This window comes from Mercenaria mercenaria, chromosome 12 (assembly GCF_021730395.1).
Source record: "Mercenaria mercenaria strain notata chromosome 12, MADL_Memer_1, whole genome shotgun sequence".
Lineage (NCBI taxonomy): Eukaryota > Metazoa > Mollusca > Bivalvia > Venerida > Veneridae > Mercenaria > Mercenaria mercenaria.
Genome location: NC_069372.1, coordinates 42,697,585 through 42,719,867, shown reverse-complemented (window position 1 = coordinate 42,719,867; position 22,283 = coordinate 42,697,585). Strand labels below are relative to the sequence as shown.

The following is a 22,283-nucleotide window of genomic DNA, read 5'->3' as shown; positions in this document are numbered from 1 at the left end:
TGGCGCCGCCATATTTGTACAGTTACTTCTTCACTTCCGTCAACAGAATTTAGGTGTCACCCCGGTATAGAAGTACTTCCGGGTCGTTGTATCCTAGAAAGTAGTTCTTTGAAATTTTGAAGTTCCCAATTTAACGCTATCCCTACTTTGTCATGTTATATTCCAAATGTATTTATTGATACTGTGTACATTTTTTGTCATTTCTGATGTCTTTAACAGTTGTTTTATGTGTGTTTTTTCAGGATTACATTTCTGTGCGGAAGGATTAAAAAACTACACCAGACTGGTGGCCATGACAGATGTCAGTGGGAAATTTAAACATGGACTAGATACTTTGATGTGTAGCAAAAAAGTTCATCGTTGATGGTGGTGTTTTTCTGTGATATATTGATTGGGATAGTATTACTCTTCAGAAATACAGAGCTGTCAATGCTGCAATTTTGTTGTGAAATTCACAATCCATGTCCAAAAGTGCTTGTTTTACTATACAGCAAAGAAGGAGAAATTGTACCGGGCCGACACCAGAGAAGTACGCTACCCACGTTCGATCTTCCTGCGCATGTGCAGAAACACTTTCTGTTTCTTACATGAATACTGTACATTAATAGGTAATCCAACTAAGTCATAGTTTGAAATAATATTTCCTTTACTTCTTATTCACGCGAAGAAGTTGTCAGTTACTTGACGTTTGTTTGTTTGTTTTGGGTTTAACGCCGTTTTTCAACAGTATTTCAGTCATGTAACGGCGGGCAATTATCCTAACTAGTGTTCCTGGATTCTGTACTAGTACAAACCTGTTCTCCGCAAATAACTGTCAACTTCCCCAGTTACTTGAAGAGAACAGGTCAGTACTGAAACAGAGTCAATGAACACTGGTTAAGTTACTGATAGGCGTCACATAACTGAAGTACTGTAACAGTTGTAAAACGGCGCTAACACCCCCACCCCACCCACACCCCCCCCCCAAACAACAACAAAAAAAAAAAGCAAAGAAAGAAAAGGACAGAAAAAATGCAGGTAGACAGAAGTTGAAATTCAGTATGTCTCAGCTTTCTTGTTTTCGTCACTGTTTTATCTTTAATAGAGATATGTTGCAAAACGTCAGATGCCAAAACAGTACTGAGTAAACGGGTTTTCTTTGCTGACATAAACAGTGCATCATATATGACCATGCGTCATGCATGTAGTGGTAACAACAAGGTAATTCGTGACTAAAGAAAACAAAAAACTGTAAATTTTGTAATAGTATATTTACAATAAGATAAAAACTATTTCCAAGGCTAGAAATAATCCATGCGTGGTGAAAAACGCACTACAGTACTAACGATATAACAAGGCAATATCGTAGCTTACAGATGTGAAATAAATGGGCAGGATGGATTTGCTAAAGATATTTTTGTATGTCTTAGGGATTATTAATGCTGGTATGTATATCTAATATACCTTCTGTATGTATTGAAATGTTTAAGTACGACTTTTGTCAGAATTGATGCAACAATTTTAGAACAGAGTTTAACAATCATTTCGATAAAGAAGGAGATTTAAATCAGTTTAACCATGTACGTTTCCTTACGTGTTCTTACATATAATATAATATACGGATTGTATTAGAATCATTTTTGTAAATACTTTTTACGACTTATACAAACATGCTTACACAGATGTAAAACGGAGTGCACGATGTTCTTTAGTTTGCAAAAGCCGAGAGATAAGGTACGAACTTTATACTGTATCTTTTAGTAAGAATGTATTTGAGCCGAGCCATAAGAAAACCAACATAGTGCATTTGCGACCAGCATAGATCCATACCAGCCTGCGCATCCGCGCAGTCTGGTCAGGATCCATGCTGTTCGCTAATGGTTTCTCTCATTACAATAGGCTTTGATAGCGAACAGCATGGATCCTGACCAGACTGCGCGAATGCGCAGGCTTGTCTGGATCCATGCTGGTCGTAAACGCACTGTGTTGGTTTTCTCATGGCGCAGCTCATTTAATCTTACGCACAGAATTTCATGATGAAATTTCACATAAATAGTTGAGATGAGCTAATCGATGCAATATGTCGTTGCTAATGAGCGACGTCAACTGCTTCAGTGACGTCATGACGTTGACGTTATTAAACTTAGCGTGAAATCAGACCATATACGAATGATTTCCAATCTAATTTATAACAAGAAACCGGATTGTTCAGAGGTAATGCGACTAGTGTTCATTTCAATGAACTCCCTTTCTCTTGACACTTGCATCAAATGTGAACAAGTGTTGTATTTTTCTTAGATAAATATATTGACTGAATGTTATTTTTGCGTTTATACGACTCGGAATATAAATCACAGTGACTGAATATTTGCCATATGTCCACGTATGGTTTATAGTTAACACACAGATACATTTAATATTTTATATTTACAACAGTCGCTTGTTGGAAATGTAATTAGACTTTAGACAATAGAAATAATCTTCGATTACCGGTCTTTACCATGTTTACAAGCCGTAATCTGACCTGAACAAAAAAGACAATTCAATTTTTTTGTCGGGGAGGTGGCTGGCGGGTATTTTGGCATAGAGATCTAGTTACAAACTTGGATGAACAAGTCAGCATTTACTTGACTTTTAAACTTATTTTAAGGTGAAGGATCGCTTTTCATAGCAGATATTTTGAAATTCAACAATTCGACGCCTTAGAAAAATAAGGTCGTAAGTGCAAAAATGCTATTTTGAGAAAACACGAAAAAAAGCTACCTACAAAGAAGACAATCCGTTTTATGTAAAAACTGTTAACAGCATAAATCGGATGCATTTGATAAAACACTAGAACAAAGAAATAAGTAAATAATGCTCGAAAAGTGAAAACTTCGTATGCAATAAACTTCGAAAAAATGAAGGAAGTCATGCGTTGTAATAAGGTCGTAACTGTCACATACGACATTTTTTCCAATATTACACATTATTCAAACTTTTGATCAAGTCGTTGCTACTTCTGGCCACTTCGCGAAGTTTGTGGTCGAAATTAAATAGGTATTAGGCTAACTGTAGTACTTCAGTATAACAGTAGTGTACTCATAGTAAGCGCATGGCCTAAGTCCGAGTTATAATTTTGGGTCTTTCGCCATAATTAAGAGGCTGGTTGTGCCTTCTAGCCATAATGGCACACCTAGTTTCATAACGGCCCTCGGGCCCGTTTATTTACCTTTTTATTATATACCTTCGCTTCTTATTCCTCTTGTTGTTTTCATTTTACATATTTTTTTTCTACAAACTTATGGGGCCTAAGCACCATTTGTATTGATTTTTTCATCAATAGTGCCATCATTATTTGACAATCGATCTGAAAATGATTCAGTACCCTTTCACCCGCCATAATGACGTTGCTACACGACGTCAACGTCAGAACGCGCTGACGTTCCCGGTTTCCCGGAACCATTATGATTATGGCGCGTGAGGCGCACTATTCGTCAATAGAAGCCGTAATGACCGTTATAAATACTATTTATAGTAACGTATATAATAATACATTTTATTCTATACCTATATAAATTCTGTAAGAAATCGGCTTGTGTTTCACAATTAAATATGAACATGCAGAAAAAATCCGTACTGTACCTTTTAAATTCCGTATTGTACCTTCCGTATTGTATGCTGCCGGACTACTTTCAATAATATTCATGAACTGACACAGTTCTATCAAGAAATATCTTTTAAAAAGATGGTCGGCGTGATGTAACTGAAGCACAAGTAATATATGGGCAGAAACCTGTATTTTAAATTTTTTGGCAAGGGGCCTCTGTGAAGTTTTGTATAAATGAGGACAGTAGTTCTGAAGAAGACTGTGTTTAGAAATTGTGGAGGGACACACAACGGACACCAAACAATCACACAAGCTTACTTTAAGCCTTTGGTGCTTAAAAGATGGTAACAGTAAGCAAACACTGTTGAAATACGTTCTATACTTTATTTCTGGAATTGTTGGAAGCAACATGAACCCTTGCCCTACTTCAACTTATTATCAAATCTGTCTATCATTCAGAATATGTACAGTACTGCTTTCACCGGAAAGATTAATTTAAAATTTAGAGTATAAAATTTAACAGTATCGGACATGTTGTTGCAGGTTAGTAATGATTTGCACTGGCTAGAAATTGTTGCTGTAATGCAGGGTAAAAGTTAATGACTGTATAAAACAAATAACCTTTTTGTAAAAACAAAACTTAAGGAAAGGAAACTTAACAAAACAGAAATAACTTAACAAAAAAACTTAACAAAACAGAAATATGTCCGTATTTGGTTACGCACACCTGTTCAAGTGGTACGCATACAACCCGATGGTGCTGTACTTATAGAGGTTATAGATGACGAACGCGTTGTCATTTCACTCAGTGTCACACATGACTCAGAGTGAAGCATTTTCAGCCTTTCCTTCAATCAACGCCACTCTTACTAAATCTCTCATTATGGCTGAAAATACCGAGAATACCTTACCAAGCAATCCGATTGGTACATTATTCGTGCGGCATAAGGTCATACGAGGTCATAAAATCGTGCTTAATACGGCACGCCGAAAAATAGCGCACATAAAATCTTCACTAAGTTCCATTTTAATATCGATAAACATTGAAGGTTTCGTTCAATAAAAAACAACAAACACAAAGGTAGAGGTATATAATAAAAGGGTCATTAAAACAGTAGCTAGATCTGGGATTTTGTATTCGGCTCTTGTGGATTTTGTTAGGTCGGATCACACTCGACGCTTCAAGTGAGCGCCTGGTGAGATCCGATCTGGTAAAACTCCACTCAAGCCGAATACAGCATCAAAGATCAAGCTACTGTTAAAATAACCCTTTTATACTTCCAACAAATTGAAGCAATATTAGTGAGCAGTCGAACGAAAAGTACAGTACAATTTTCATTCTTTTTATTTGAAAATTTTTAACATTAGGAATTTTATTCAAATACAAACAATTGCAAACAGTATGTTCTAAAAATATTGAACAACATTAAATTTTAACAAAACTTTGAAATACAAAATACCAATTTTCATTAAAGATGCAGCGCTCAGATCTAATATATAGGGCATCTCGGTGCCTTTAACAATATTCCTTACACTCTTCTTCGATTATAGCTTTATAACAGTAAAACATCTCAGCTCAGTAATCACATCGATCAGTCAGGGGCGATATACAATCTTTTTTTCGGAGATTTTATAAAACGTAATAAACATGTCACACTCACTGTGTTGCTAAAAATAAAATAGAATGATGGTATCATATTGCTTATTATGTTCATACTTTTTATATAATATCCCAAAATTCTTGATGACCAACTAACTAAGTTGACAAGTTGTTCGTCTATTATCAATGTTGTTGTTATCAAAATGGAAAGTGACTGTTTATGCTAAAGAACTCCTTATTTCACTCTTTTGACCACTATAAAAATAAGAATTTCTTGGAGTAGCCGTGACATAGCAGAACGCGTACGTAATTTCATGTGCAGATCCAGTGGGAGGGGGAGGGGGAGGTGGGGTCTGACTGAGCCCTTACTATGACAAACATGTGTCTTTATACACTAATTATATCCCTTATTTTCACATCTTTATGATTTCACTTGTTAAATTTGGGAAAAATAATAAAATTAAGTTAAGGTAAAATTCTTTTTTCTTTGAGATAATTAACATAAATATGAATTATGTCGGGCGTATGTCGCAGCAGTCAAATACACTTTGAATGCGGCCCTAATGTTGCCTTTTCGAAAAGTCATTTTCTCTCCTTATTCTCTTCTAAGGATTTTTTTTAGCTATTTCGGGTCAAAAAGCCGGACAAGTACACTCTACTGTAAGTAGTTGCAGTATTCATAGGAATAGGGGTGCTAACTGAAAAATTTTGAAGTTCTATAAAGCAAAGAGTGTTTTATAGCCATTTCAGACAAAAAAAAAAAAAAACAAAAAAAAAAAAAAAAAAAACTGGAGCAAAACAGGTTGTTACATACACCTTACTAGCCGGAAGTATAAAAATACAAGTAGAGATAGCGATCTTTCCCGCGCAACAAACACTGCAACAAGTACTGTAAACTGAAGTGTTCCCGAACCCGTTATTTTATTTGTTTGTTTATAGTTATTCGACAATTTGGTAGTCTTTCATTTTCCATGACTCCGTAGAAACAAATGCTTTACTCATTACAGTGCTCATTTCTCTTATATGTTTTTATAGTTAATAGTGGGAAAGTTTTTCGTTTTCAAGAAGTCTGTTATATAGTTAATCAATGAAAATCCTACACGTGCCCGTAAATTCATTACTTCTTGAAATTTGTGTATAAATCCACTGTGCAGCCATTTAACACTTTGATAAAGGGTGTGTGTGTGTGGGGGGGGGGGGGGCGGCTTTTCTAACTGTTGAAATAAATGACGAAACCCTTTATTTTTCCGTGCACATATTCTCTAATTTTATTTGTTAAATATCAATAGTTGTAACACACAATCATACAAACGCGCGCACGTACGCACGCACACACCAAGCGAGAGAGAGAGAGAGAGAGAGAGAGAGAGAGAGAGAGAGAGAGAGATTCTTTAGACACTGTACATTATTACGAAGTATGAAAGAAGGGACTTTATTTAGACCAAACCTTTAATGTAAGTTGTGCATCATAATAAATTATATGACTATGCAACATGAAAGTTTAAGTGGTAACAACAACGGATATACTTAAAAGGTACTTCAATCAAGATTTCGTGACTATAGAAAACTTGAAAAAATGCGGTTAAATTGTAAATTTTACAATAGTATATTTACAACCAGATAAAGAAGTAATAAATAAAAGCATGTCAACAAATCCTCTACCTACATTTGTCATAAGAGATGTAGTCATTCAAAAGTTACAAGCAATTCATGCGTGGTGAAAAACACACTTTAATACTAACCCCATAACAAGGTTATATCGTATAGCTACCTGTAATGAAAGAAATAGGCCGGATGGATTTGCTTAAGGGATTTTTGTATGCCCTAGGGATTCTTAGTGCTGGTATGTTATCTTATATATCTTATGTATTTAATGAAATGTTTAAGTACACCTTTTGTCAGTATAGATGCACTATTTAGAACAGAGTTTGATAATCAATTTAATCATGGGCGTTGTCCTACGTGCTTCATTATAATAATGATATAATCTGCTTATACAGATCAGTGTGTGTATACGTGTAGAAAATTGTTTTTAATTTGCAAAAACTGGAAGATTTGCCTAGTTTGAGTGCATGGATCGTATTTGTATGAGAAATATACATATACGTGCACTTGCAAAAGCTGGATGATATGATGTCAGATTATGCATAATATGAGTGAACCGTATTTGTACGAGAAATCATACGCCGGATACACCAAGGACACACGTGCGAGCGAAGGATAGCTTTAAAAAGTAGGGCATGAGCGTTGAACGGTGACAATATCAAAAGCTTGATAGGTATGTACGGATAATAGCTTTCTTTCAGTGGTAATTTCGGTTGCATTCTGACAGCAGTTAATGTATGCAGTGCAGTCTTCGGCTGGCTCCTTTCTGGTGTTGTACCAGTGACGTGAAAATAGCACCAGTAAATGTCTTGCTTAGTACTAAGAAATAAAGCTGAAACTGGCTTCTTTTCTCTGAGACAGTCGCGGCAATTTGTACATCAGGAATGAGGTGTCGTAGTAAAAGTTGTAAAGCGTGTTTCATTATCGGCCTAAAATATAAATTATTGTAAAGTAACTACGGTTTCTTGATTTATTACCGGCATCAAGCTCTTAACTGCTTCTAAACAAGTTTAAGAACGGATAACATTGGCCAATAGTGTCTCTTTTCAATCCGTACAAGGACAATGCCTACATTTGACCTCCTAATTGCAAGTTGAATGAGTTTCCGGTCAGTAGTCAAGCTATTGCACTGAGGTGAAATAGTTTTGACTATTGACCGTCAAGCCATTTAGTTAGTGTATATTACATGAAATAAGAAATGAATTTTCATATCTTTTTTATATAAAATTTTGACTTTAGCTAGCAAAAGTTTAATGTCGAACTATAAACTGGCTAGTAGCACAAACAAACTATTAAATAGCGATTTATATCAGAAGTAATATAAAAGTAACTACTATTTATCTTTTTTGGCAAATATCGGTTTATCACGAAGAAAAAGAAACACATATAGTAAAGATTTGGAACTTCTTTTGACTTAAAAATGCGTGTAACTTTATTTGAGCCGCGCCATGAGAAAACCAACATAGTGCGTTTGCGACCTGCTCGCTAATGGTTTCTCTCATTGCAATAAGCTTTGAAAGCGAACAGCATGGACCCTGACCAGACTGCGTAGGCTGGTCTGGATCCATGCTAGTCGCAAACGCATTATGTTGGTTTTCTCATGGCGCGGCTCATTTGTAGAATGACGTATAGAAAAAGGTATTTATGGCAGATAGTTGAATGGGTCCACCTGCATATGCGATATTAGTTAGCCGTTATCTTATCGCCTTTGCCTTGTTTGTTTATGCTAGTCGTTCCGATATATCGATGACTTATACATGCTTTTATATTTTGTTTTTATTTCTATCTTTTTTTCTGATATACGGAAGACAGCCTGGGGATAACATCTGCGTTGAGATTCCTTAGAAGCATTGATTTAGACTTTCTGAGGTGCATGTATACGCCAGTGAAAACTTATTATAAGCAAAGTATGGGTAAGAAATGAGGGGTCTAAATTTGTTTATTTATGCTGTTTTATTTCAGTTTCATCTGTAAATGGATCCTTCTGCTCAAAGGCGAATCGGACCCAGAACTTGGCAAAATGTTTAGAAAAGACCAGAGAAATAATGCTCGAACCCAACAAGTTCTGGTTTGGTAACCAGTATGCTAATCAATGTCCACTCGGTGAGGACAGCGGGGTATTTTGTAGGAATCCCAAACCGACGATGACGAGTATTCATCAGCGATTATTTCCTGCTTTGGAGCACACCGACGGACTTGACAGATTTCTGGAATTAGAGTTTCATTCTGAAGGAAGTATGAACAATTTTATACATGCGCTCTCTGTATATAACATTGTTGAAAGTTGTCAAGTTATAAACGAACCACCAGAAATTAAAAATGGAGTAAACGGAAGTTAAAACGGTCTATCCGGGTTTTAATTCTTTTATATCATTTTCATTTCCAGATCAATATAATAATTGTATATATTAAGCAGTTGATTTTGTGTCAAACTAGATTATCATAATCATTGATTAACGATGAAATAAGGGAGTTGGGGTGGGGATGGGGATGGTCTTCGATTGAATTTAGACGTCGTTTTATAAGATGACACATTTTAGCAGGGGAACTCATGCATACCTTTTAAACGACTGATGTAAAAATCATTAATGTTTACTTTTCATTAATGCTCTAATATATTTAAACATAAAAGGAATATGTGTTTTCCCTAAAATGTAATAAAATGGGTTACAAAGTTTCAAACGACATTTCAATGATATAAATGGGTGATCAGATACCATTTAACAGTTTAAAATAGGAGATACACTGAATGTTTTCAAAAGATATGTATCTTAATTCAGTCAAAATATTGCACAACATTTGTTTAATGATATTGAAGAAAATGAAATTAATTAGCCAATAGCAAGGATTCATCCTGTGAAGGGGTCCTTAAGCCTATTTTAGCCCAGGATTCAGGATTTTCGAAAGCAATCTACTCGGTTCCTGAATGATCGGTCATTATTTACCATTCATCTTGCTTTTAAGTCGCTATTTGCCATTATCATGTAGGTGTGAAAATAAACAACAGGAGTAACGAAAGCACGTTGTAAATGTACTGGTTTAAACATATTTTATTTCCCAATATGTACATTTTAAATAATTGGTTACATACATAAATTTTGGATTTGACTGGAAGCCAGTAGGCTTATTAAAGTCCTCTTCATATATATAATCAATTTATACAGAATCTTGGTGAAATTGAACTTATATAAAGGAAGTGCTCTCTTATATTGTATTTGAGTTTGATCTAAGTTATCGGGAAAAAACCCATATCAAACTAGCAAAAACAAAACAAAAGTAAATTAAATTCAAAATATAATGTAAATATGTTATGTATCTCTTATCCTCTTAGAGAACTACGAAGCCTGTGGGAACAAATTTAGAACAACAGAATCGTGGAAATATGACGTGGATCCCACCTCTGACACGGTTGTCTACCCCTGGTATGTGAAAAACTTCCCTATTTCCGTCAACTGGAACTACACCGCGGGGGAATATTACACGCTGATGGTATATGACGCAGGGTATTTGACGTGCAATGGTTTATACATCAATATACCACAAGATGACTTCCAGTCCGCTGAGGTAACTTTTCACTTGTACTGGATTGCCAGTTAATAGTCGTAACTATTTACCTGAGGTCTGAAAAGCGAGGGGAAGTAGATTTAATAATTGATAGGCAAATAGTTCAATTAGTGTTTTATTACACCGTTACACCAGAAATATTCTTTCGAAGGTTCTTAATTCGCCTTTTTGAAAAATAAGGACCAGTATTATACTCTCTCAGACGTCTCTATCTGCATTCAGATTATGGCAAAATCCTCAACCACTGCCCCTTAAGCATCACAACTGGTTTGAAGATTGGTTCAGATAAGGAGCAGACATCATCTGGTAATGATAAAAGTACACGGTCTTTTGGGGTTGGAGGGGGAGGGGTCAGATCTCGATATTGTAACTGGTTACGTTAAAGTAACAAGCTTAATACTTTCACTGTTCCTTCTTTTCTTCTCAATTACTGTCACTGTAATCATCAAACCTTATTATAATTAGACAAAGATTTGACAGTGCCGCGCCATTTGTTTAGGGCCAGCCACCTCAAAGATAAGGGGCCACTGTTTTTTCTGTTTTTTTTTATAGTGTATCTCATTTGCATATAATCTTGTATAGTTTCCAAGTTCGATAATCACTACCTTTTGACTTCTCCACATTTTTCATACTAATGCCTTGCCAGTCAATAGTCAAATTTATTGCCCGAGGTCCGATGTTTTAAAGACGTTTTCTAGGCGGAGTTTATTAGTATTCCTCATATTATCAGACTTCCTATTTGTACACCCCATAACCCTGTAACTATCATGATACTTCCTCTTTCAAAGTTTCGGCTCCTTATTGTTCCTTAGTACACCTGCACTTAAATGTCTAGCCCAGTATCAGTCTTTTAAATGTAGACCGATCATATACCGACGATTATATTATAAGATTTATATTTTTCGCTTGTTCTTCGAACAGAAGTTTTTGTTTATGCAACTTCTTCCTTATATGTTCTGAACTGCTTGCAGCTAAAAGTTGTAATTCGATTTGCTATTGTAAGTATTTTCCATTTTTCAGAGTTCATAATTTTTCTCAAATTCCACGTTTTCTCTATATCCTCCGAAAAGTATTTGACTTAGTTCTACTTATCAGATTGACAAGTGCTTTATTCTCTTAGACATATCGTTTTCTGTCTAGACATTCCCCTTGGTATTCGAGTCCGATCTCTCTTGTGCAGAGTATACAATTTTTCTTTTGTCTTCAAGGTGATTCGACACTACGGACAACCGCTGATTGGCACGAACATCAAAAACCCCTACCTATTTTTGTTGTTCAAGCAAAATGACGAAATCACTCTTTCTGATGACTGGAAAAATAAAATCAGACAGGAAAATACGGCCGGTGCATGGACCATTGAAGAATTTACCACGGCTGTGAACATGAGCGGTAATCTTAATTGTTGTCTAAACTACTCGATTCAATTTCAAAAATGCTAAAAAAGAACTGCCTTTCTTACAAATTGAACTTACAACACAAGATCAACATTTTCATTCAAACATGTTAGAAATTAAAACTGAAGTGATCAAAGTTCTCTTTATATTAGAAATGTTGATGGCTTAAAAGATATCTACTAGTATATCCTCGGACTAAATTCAGAAATTAGACAAAAGAGTAAAAGACAAACATGGATATAAAATGCACCCCATTACTATCTTTTTAGCTTTGTTGTGATAGATAAGATAATTTTCTGGTTGATATGTGTTATTTATATACGGGTTTTATAGGTCTTGTGGCAGTAAACTTGATTGTGGTAACTGGTGACGAATGGATTGCACAGACTATGATGGACAGGGGCGGTCCGTATGCTCTGTGCCCACTCTATGCAACGGAAGGTAAAGTATTAACATCATGCTTACTACAGTGTGATGTTAAACACAAAGAAGGACAGACAGCCAGCTACCTTTTTTTGTTTATTCCTGAATGAAAACCTCACCCTGGTTAATAACCAGGATTACTTTCAAAGAAACAAGATCAGACTTACCTTAGAATTAAACCTTCTGTATATAAAAATCGTTGTCAGCTCAGACAAGATCAAGTTGCAATCAGACACTCGTCCATAACTAAGTAAATACGGTGTCTGGTTCAGTTTTACAGGGCGGAGGCCGCTTGATTCAAAACTGAATATCTGCTCACTAAATCAGTCAATCAGGACATTATGAATTCATTGAAGTCATTCCTAAATCCAAAAATTCCAACAGAATTCCAAAAGACCTTCGTTGTTAGACTACATCTAGTATAATGATCAGTTGATGCAGGTGTAGCACACTAAATAATTAATAACAGATCTATGTTTGTAAACACATAATATCACGAATGTAATTTCCACGTTGACCGTTTTTTAAAATCAAACTGCTGTCCTTGTTCTATTAAGAATGGATCCTAATACTGGCTGACCGAGCCGATTGATCCAATAAGATATAATGCTTCCACCCGAGCTGATTAGCCAATCAAATTCAAGAAAACTGAAACCCATGATGAAGTAAAATTATTGCCGACTTTATCATTATGCATGTTCGGCACTTGGTGTAGTTTTACGTAGACCGTAGTATTATGGCAAACATAGTATTAAACAACTTAAACCTTGCATTTTAGTATATATTGTGAATATTACATAGTAAAAAACTGGCATAACCGTTGCTCACTTTTCAAAGTAGGCTCTTTAATATTTCATATACCTCGTATGTAACGAACCCAGCCATTAAAATACTTTGAAAGTTTGTTATAACCATCAATCTGCTTTGAATAATACATTAAACATTCGAATATTTCTAGCACTGTTAATTTGTGATTTATATTTTAAGTATTATTTGTTCAGAAAATACCATTTTTATCGAATAAATCGTAAGACTGTCATTTAGAGCAAAACACTATCGTTTCTTCTCATATTTTCAAAAAACATTATAATTTATAATTAACATCTAAAAATGTGTCCTCTACATGCGCATTTCAAGATTCAATTTATGACATGCGCGGATCCAGCCAATTTTGTCAGAGGTGGTCCGTTCGAGCTATGCTTAACGTGTATTTTTATGGATGTTACCCATTTACAAGTGCAGGGCTGTCAATAATTTTATGCTGAAATAGAAAATTATCCGCCCAGCTAGGGGGTCCGGGTGCATGCTTCCCTGGAAAATTTTGAAATTAAGCGCTTCATTTCCTGCATTCTGGGCCATTTTAGAAGCATTTAAGGACATCTTTTCCACTATAATTTTATATACATTATACCCCTTATTTTCACATTTTTATGAGCTAACCTGTTAAATTGTTGAAAAATAATAAAATTAGGGTTTTTTAAAGGTATATTCTTAGTTTCTTTGAGATAATTAACATAACTATGAATTATGTCGGGGTCGTATGTAGCAGCAGCCACATACTCTTTAAATGCGGCCCTATAATGTTGCCTTTTCGAAAAGCCATTTTATTTTCTTTTTCTCTTCTTTCTTTTTTTAGGATTTTCCAGAGGGGGTCCGGGCCCCTGGACCCCTCCCCCCTCTGGATCCGTGCATGTATGAACTGAATTTAGGGACATGCCTACGCATGCAAATTAATCACAGTCATTGGCCAGTTTCAAGTAGGAGCACAGTGACAAGCAATTACATTTCAGTGACCAAACACAGTTTTGTTAATTTGATACCATAAGAATATTTAACATACTTTCAGCTTTGCATAAGAAGCCAAGAACATTTATTCCAAATGATGCACAGCTTTCTGTATGGATAGATTTTGATTTCATGAACCCTTCAAGCCACACAATAACAGCGTGTTGCAAGGAGACCACATACCCGTAAGTACCATTTGTGCAGCTGAATGACTTATTTGATTTACATATTACACTTTCCGTTCTTTTCGAGTGCTTTTGCACCATTTAACTGTAGTTCAGTCAATAATGGCGCGAGACGTCATGTCTTTTCATTATATAACTCCGTAGAAAAATCAGTCATTGTTTTTGTTTTGTTGGTCATTAAAAGCATATTATATTCAGTTATATTTTTTCCCTTTTACTTCTTAATTTCTCAGTATCGTATTATATTCTACTAATACACATTTTTAAGTCATTGACTTCTGACTTGATAATTCACGTCACATTCCTTTTTACCAAAAGAATCTTTCAGCTATAACTTTTCTTTTTACATCTTTTTCTTTATTTCAGGGTACATAACTTCACAGTTACGCTGTAACATTCGATTTAAATTAATATATTCTTTCAGATCACGTATTTCACAATAAAGCTGCTTTGTTTTACTAAATTCTCCATGCGATAACTTGTAAAGCGCGTTTGAATGTGTTTATTATATATATATGCAACCTTAAAATTAGATCGCTACTTAAAATAAATTCACCATTGTGCTGATATGCCATACATAAGTCAAAACGTTCGTTCATTTTCTTTCAGAGCACGTAACTTCACGCCAAGTCCGAGATGTATCATATAATCTATTTAATTTTCTTTCAGATAAACTATTCTCACAGTGAACCTGCTTAAAGTACGTTTGATTTTCTTTCTGAGCATGCAACTTCACAAGAAGGCCTATCTATCAAAAATTAAAATATTTTCTTTCAGAGCACGTGCACGTGATTTCATAATGTGGCTGCCATGTCCATTTTCTCTCTGAACACGTAACTTTTTAAACATTAAATCCGCGATGTTTCGTGAAATTCAGTTTATTTTCTTTCAGGGCAAGAAACTTCACATTAAACCCTCTTGGCACTGATGTTCTAAACACTTGGGACGTCCGAACTGACGCTCCACATACACTCAAATTTACAAAACTTGGCTACTATTCCCAGCGTCACAATTTCACAGGTATGAACAAATATATTGTCATGACTTTAATAACCCTCGTTAATTCTTTTACTGATGATCAATGTATGAAGTTTACGATGACTGTTTTTGCTATTAATGATAAGTTTAAGTCCATACTAAGAAAGTGAGTTGGCAATTTTTTTGTCATAGCCAGTGCATAGACTTCTACATAGACACTAAATAATGAAGATTGGCAGGTCAAAATTTACAGAAGTCATTAGACTACAAAGAAATGTATGGATATGTGAAATTTCAGTGAATCGACAGAATGACCCCAGTTTATTAATTTCTCATACTTCATAGAAAATAATGTACATATACTGCGATTTATTCGAATTTCATACCAGACATTCATTTTTCCAATAAATGAATGTTTCTGGCTTTTAAAAGAAATAAAATTTCACTTTCCTTAGATTGACCTTTAAGAAATTTTCTCTATCAGTCTTACTTTTCGTTTTGGTAAGGTTAATGTCGTGAATGAATGGAAACTTATTTGCACCTTCATGAAATTTGGCTAGAAAAATTGTCTGCGTTATAATAGCAATGAAGTACATGGATATATCGAGTTGTTAAAAAAAAGGTCATTGTTTGGTATCCTGAAGAATTTAAGATTAACCTATATTTTGATGATTATTTGATGATTTTATTTGACATTTATTTAAGAAATTTAAGAAAATGGAACAGAACACTCTTTCACGGACTATGTCAATTACTAGTAAACATTGTTAGTTCTTTTGTGACCTGTAAATGACCTTTAAACGGACTTGGCATCTGACACAGTGTCTGACTCGAACTCCTGACTTACTTTCAGGAGACATGCATACCGTGATATCCGTGGATCCAGATGTTCCTATTCCGGCATTTGGCACTGAAGAACTACCGATTCTGCACGGGATCGTCACAAACATCGTTGATGGAAACCTGAAAGGAGGTGGTATATTTAAGAAATAATAAGTTACCAAATGTGGTTTATCGTAGAAACCCGTGTTTTAGTTCTATGCGTAAGAATATACTGAGGCCGTAGGACCTGAGTGATATGTTTCGCATAAGAACAAAAACTAGGTATTTTCGATAACTCACTTGGAACTTGTTATCGGTTCTAACCCGACATACTAGTATCAAAAGTGTAGAAAAATGGTAATACTTTTTCGACCGTGCTACGCACCTGGATCGGATGACGTCATTGCACGCGAGTGGTTTATTGCAGAATAACCCGAGATAGATTATTCGCTGGTCGTGTTAGAATTGTTTATATTTGCTATTTTATAAATTATTTGATAAAGTCATCTTTTTAAACAGAAAATAATTTATGCAACCTGGAATATTCATTCATTCACAAACTTTCATTGCAAACATATAAAAGCTGAAACAAATTACTCGTGTACACAGACACGTGCATGAATCTAACTTGGAAGTTTCTCGACGGCAATCTTTGACTCTCAGCGGTGTTTGTTTCATTCTTGTCGGGGTCAACTCATTTTTTATGCTCGTTACTTATTAGAATATGAGCGATTTCAACGTTCGGCGAGGGGACTACGTTTATTCTGAACATTTTGTACAACCAAAAAAGTAATAATTAACGTTCTTTTTTCGGTTGTACTTCAATATACTATATTACATAGACCTTTTCATTTTCATTTACTATTCTACTGCGAAATTAGCATATACTGCCTCCAAGTGTTATTGTTTTGGGCGGCCCCGTTTTGCTCCTCTCCCAAACCTCAGCCCTATATTCACCCTCCCCTTGCGCTTTGGTTACTAGTACTAGGGGAAATGAAACAAAGTTCGCTTTTTGTTTTGTTAAAACTAGTCAGAGACCCATTTATCATGCTAATATTCAACATAACTGAGACTAAAGATTTGTGAAGTACTTATACGCATACAACAAGTTACGCAAAAAAGGAAACAACTTCCATCTAGAAAGAGTCTCTTTGGGTTTATATAACGCAATAGCTGGTTCTCGGCTTGACATTGCATCAATAATTATACGCACAGAAAGCAAGGTAAAGGCCTCCATAAGATTCGAATGCTTTGGTTGTTCTTCGCTGTTTTTAAACTATAATACATAGCTAACATACTTGTTTCTTCACTTCTTCTGGTCATATTTTGACAAATTGCAAAATAAACTGTTCAAGGTGAGGAAGGACTGACATGGACTGGACCACGCCCACCAAACGACGTCCCACACTATTACTACACGCTGCTGTACAAACAGCAAGCAGAAATAAACGCTACAGAATTGAGGTACAAGTACGCTGGAAACTGCAGTGGTAGACTTGAAGGAAGGTAAGGAAGCGGTCAGGATTTTTTTAAACAAAAAGGCGGGTATAAGGCGATTATAGGTCCAATACAAATGTAATACTAAATAGTTATCAAGCAGCACTCCCGGACTAGTCGGATAAAATGGCGGAAAGAAAAACTCCTTATGTTTTCCCAGTTAAAATGGCATGTTCATGTTTTATGTAAGCCAGGTCCTGTTTTTATTTCATTGTGGTCCTATACTTGACATTTTGGTAGCATTTTCAAGATTGTTTTGCATTTATGGAAATGTAAACAAACCTTATTACTCATGTGTTCATACCCACTTTTTAGTTGTCAGTTTGGAAGATATTCCAAAGTGGTGACCTGTCTTCTGTCTTAGAAGATGCATTCCCCTACTTTTCCTGGTATTTGTTGGTGGTTTATAGGTTATTTAAGTACACAAGGCTAGTACTTCTTTTTTTTAAAATGGGCCTGGCCATTCGTTACAGCTTTCAGAAGATAGTTAATTTTATATAGAACATATAGCATTTATTTTCTTCTGTATAGCCTATAGTGCTTTAAAGGGAGGTAAGAAAGCAGTAAAATGTTCCTTAAACTGTTGCGGAGCGGTCGTTATTTAAAATATAGAGATACACGTAACTACTGACCTTTTTTTATTTCATTTTAAATGAACTAACTTCTGTATTCCGTACCTTGAACAAAATTTGCGTCTATTTGTAGGGAAAAAAGAAAGAAAGTTAAAATTCGTTAGACTGGACTCATAGGCTAAATTTATAATTCAATTTAGAATTGCTTTTGGATTGTTAAACTTTTGTACTTAATCTTTTTAAATGTATTGACAATGACTTTGCAACTAGTGATAAATTTTAAGGAAACTTTCTAAATAATAACAACAGTACAAGGAAGTCCTAGAAGAGCGTCAAAATATAAGGAATCTTTCCTCTTTAATTTTCAAATATCTGCCTTTTTGTACTATTTCTTCTTTTCTTTGCAACAACTGAATGTAATTCATAGACACTTACCAAAATTAGAGATTGCAAGGAAAGTGCAGAGCACAAGAACTAAAGTATCTAATATCATTTGTATTCACTTTTTTCAAAAACCTTTCTGATAATAACTATACTGACTGAAAGCACAGGACATAATAGCCGTGACCCTTTGTGTCAATGATAGATGGCAAAGACACGATTTAGGGAGTCAATGGTGCAATGGTTAGCAGGTTGGACTACAACGCCAGCGGTCCGGGTTCGGTTCTCGGTCGCGGCTGATATTCCGACTAGTGTTCAGTGTTGGATTATTTACTTAAATTGGTACTGTTTTCAGCAGTATCGGCCTAGACTGGATGATGGGGAGGTAGATATGACGCCTGCCGCTGGCTCGACTGGAAATAAGTTGTTCCATCAATTCCAGGTGGGGACTTTCGTCGACTGCCCACGTTAAACAAGAAACTTAACCCTTTTAGAACCAAACAAAAATTAGTTTTCTATCAATATCAAAAGATTAAAATCATTTTTATCACCACAACATTTTTTCTGTATTGAAAAAGGATAGGCTTGAGTGATTGTGGGGACGAGGGAGGTGTGGGGGGGGGGGGGGGGACTGAGATAAACGATAGCGATAAAACCAGCAATAACAACAGACATGTGTATGGGAACTTGTGTAACATACTATTACACAGTCACCATTTTCTTCAGATTGTTTATATTTGTACAGTGCATATATATTTATTATATACATGAAGGTACAAATGTATAATAACAGCACATGCATACTTTTACAGACTAGATTGAGATGGTTCACATTTGCGCGAAAATGTGACTTATAAGTAGAAATGTGTGTAGAAATAATCGCGGTAATAATGAATTGGCGGACTGCGATAATCGCGAATATCGCGAAAATTTGCAGCCCGCGGATATTTCTACACTTACAGTACTTATATCCCCATCCTACATGAGTATGATTTCTTTACTTCTACTTTGTCCTTGTGGGCAACATCTTCAGCTATCAGTTAGATCTATTACATTTTAGATGCTTATACGACATCAGCCGCGCAGTAAGTGAAAACAATCTGACTCTTGTTGGCGCCACATGGTTTTTGGCACAAAAAGATGCATATGTTCTACAGCGTCTGGCGGAAACGCCCGGAAGTAACGAGGCGGAAGTTTGTAAAGGCCAACCTGGATATAGTAACCCCTGCACTACAGATTCCAGCACAGCTGTGTTTCCATCGATTATCAGTGTTTGCATATTATTTTTGTTATCGTTATTGACATTTTAGAGATATCAGTTTCAAAATTTCGTTCTTTTTACTATTTCTAATAAGGTCTATTTTCATGAGGAAATAGAACTAACTTTTTTCTAACATGGAGTTGTCGTTCTTATATTTTGCATCCGGACGTGAATTTAAGGAACAACAACTCTTTGAATCTTTGAAAGAAACTGATCAATTTCTAGGATGGCTGCTTTCCTTTTCAGTGGCATTCAGTTTGAAGCCTGCTTAGTGTTAATTTTGAAAACAAATCTTGTTACACTATAAAACAGAAATCCATTACTACATATACATACTGTGACTTTCGTTCGTTCTGAAAAAACTATATATCCTTGCACTATACTACAAATTATTGAGTAGATATAGCAAATTTTGTCATATAAATATGCTTTGATATTTTAATAAGAATACTTTATGTTCCTTGCAAACATGTAGTGACATAAGAAAGAAACATTTCGGTAAATATATAACATGGATTTATTTAGGGAAGTAATATCTTAAGGTGTATTGTTCAAATATGTTTTGCCAAAAATGTTAAAATTGCAATGTGATTTCAATTTCGTTGATATGCTCAAATTATTTAGGTAGTGGACCTGTATTGATAATCGGCAGATAACGTAATCTCCGTAAACTGTTTTGACATGGCACCGATTTTTACCAAAAATCATTATTGAGCCGCGCCATGAGAAAACCAACATAGTGGCCTTGCGACCAGCATCCGCGCGGTCTGGTCAGGATCCATAATGTTCGCTTTAAAAGCCTATTGCAATTACAGAAACCGTTAACGAACAGCATGGATCCTGACCAGACTGCGCAGATGCGCAGGTGGGTCTGGATCCATGCTGGTCGCAAAACCACTATGTTGGTTTTCCTATGGCGCGGCTCATATGCGCGTTGAGCTTTATTTACATCCCGAAAATGCCGAACTGCCTAACAAGAATACGTAATCACACGGAAACTACCGAGGGCCATTTCGGGTCCACTACCATGATTAGATAAAATTAAAATTTGAAATAACTTTCAGATACTAACTTCATATATATTTTTATATGTATAACAATGTTTTATATATGTACATGTACAGTGGAACCTCCCTAATCCGAACCCCTCTAATCCGAAAACCTCTCTAAACTAAACGTATTATTTGGTCCCATTTTTTTCTTAATCATTTTCTATTGTAAAAATATTAGACATGTTCCACTGTATAACGAGCTGTTGTGCACATTATTGTATACAGATGTGCTGGGCCTTTTTTCATCACAAGCCATGTAAAGTGTAAGAAATATTCGTAACATATGTCACATTTCAATAAATGGCATATATGTTTGGTCATTTCGGTGTGGTTGGACTATGAAGCGCATAATTCACATCTGTTGTTGACAGTCTTAAATACAAAGAATACAGGTGCGATGTTTAACTAATCAAAAACGAAAAAGGAAACAAATTCAAAATATAGTATAGCATTTCATTATTGACTGACCCAAAAATTATGCCGAATGTCTATGCTATATACACTTAAGACGTGTTGAATGAAAACTTACAATGAAATAATGCAGTTTTCGTAACTGCTTAATTTTAGCATGTAATTTTATTGTCATAATACTGAGCGATGCATTGACGAAAATAATTGATTCAGATTCTTAGTTTTGCCGTTTACTTTGTAGTAGTGCCAACTTCAAATAGGTAAAAAACATTTAAAATAACTTATACAAATGTACAAATGATCCTTAAGATAGAAAAGCCCCGGATCCAGGACCGGGCCGATGGAGCTCATACCCTACCCCAAGTTGGCTGAGAAGTGACCTATATACTCACCAATGATGCACTCTACTATTTTGGCAAAGGAATTATACTGATCCCCTCCCCCATCAAAAGGGTAATACCCCTCTATTACATCAAAAGTAGGGCCTAAAATGCACAAGAGGCCGAAATATCATGCCTGTATTTCAAAACTTTTCAAGGGGGAGCCGGAATCGCCTGTCCCGTCGTCCGTCCCACAAGGCCGTCGCCTCGAGACCACCATTTCATAACTGTATAACAACAATTTCCAGGGGGAAAAAGAAGACCCGCTTAGATGGATAGAGGCCTCTCGGCGCTATATATACGCTACGGCAATGACGTTTTCGTTCTAGACTGGTGCCCCCCACCCCAAGTCAAATATTTCTGGATCCGGGCATGAAAAGACACATTCCTTCAGAAATTTGTTCTGTTTTATGTGGTGCCCATTAAACACATAAATTAAGAAATGTATTAGTACTTATATGTATCGATACAATATAGTCCGGATATGAAATGTAGTCAATATTATCTTGTAATAAAATGATATTCATTATCTTAACAATCTATTTAAACTATATTGTATTATGTGTTTTTCTGCGAGATGTTGGTAAATTTTTTATGCTGTCCGAGTTGTTTATAAATGGATTCGCCAAATCATTCGGTACGGTTTAGAATAGATGCGATGCGCTTCCCCTGTGTTAAACACTGGCCCGCAACTCTTATGAGCTTTTATTAGTATTGTATTAAACGAATTCTATCTATTCATTTGTATCTTTAATTATTAAAAAAAACTATATATTGTTATGCTCAAATAAATATTAAACCAGTT

General features: G+C 35.5%; 1 protein-coding gene across 2 annotated transcripts; it reads left to right on the top strand.

Moving 5' to 3' along the window:
• The first annotated feature begins 1,268 nt into the window (after positions 1-1,268).
• LOC123533658 (uncharacterized protein C56G2.4-like) lies at positions 1,269-22,283 on the top strand. 2 transcript variants are annotated; one of them, XM_045315402.2, is made up of 10 exons: positions 1,269-1,424; positions 8,736-9,008; positions 10,105-10,337; positions 11,546-11,726; positions 12,065-12,172; positions 14,001-14,124; positions 15,017-15,144; positions 15,956-16,075; positions 17,280-17,430; positions 19,435-22,283. In XM_045315402.2, exons 1-10 carry the CDS (start codon positions 1,367-1,369, stop codon positions 19,682-19,684), a joined length of 1,626 nt encoding a protein of 541 aa, XP_045171337.2. In that variant the 5' UTR covers positions 1,269-1,366; the 3' UTR covers positions 19,685-22,283. The 2 variants fall into 2 exon arrangements, with proteins under 2 accessions (XP_045171337.2, XP_045171338.2); XM_045315403.2 differs by lacking the exon at positions 1,269-1,424 and adding an exon at positions 6,827-7,011.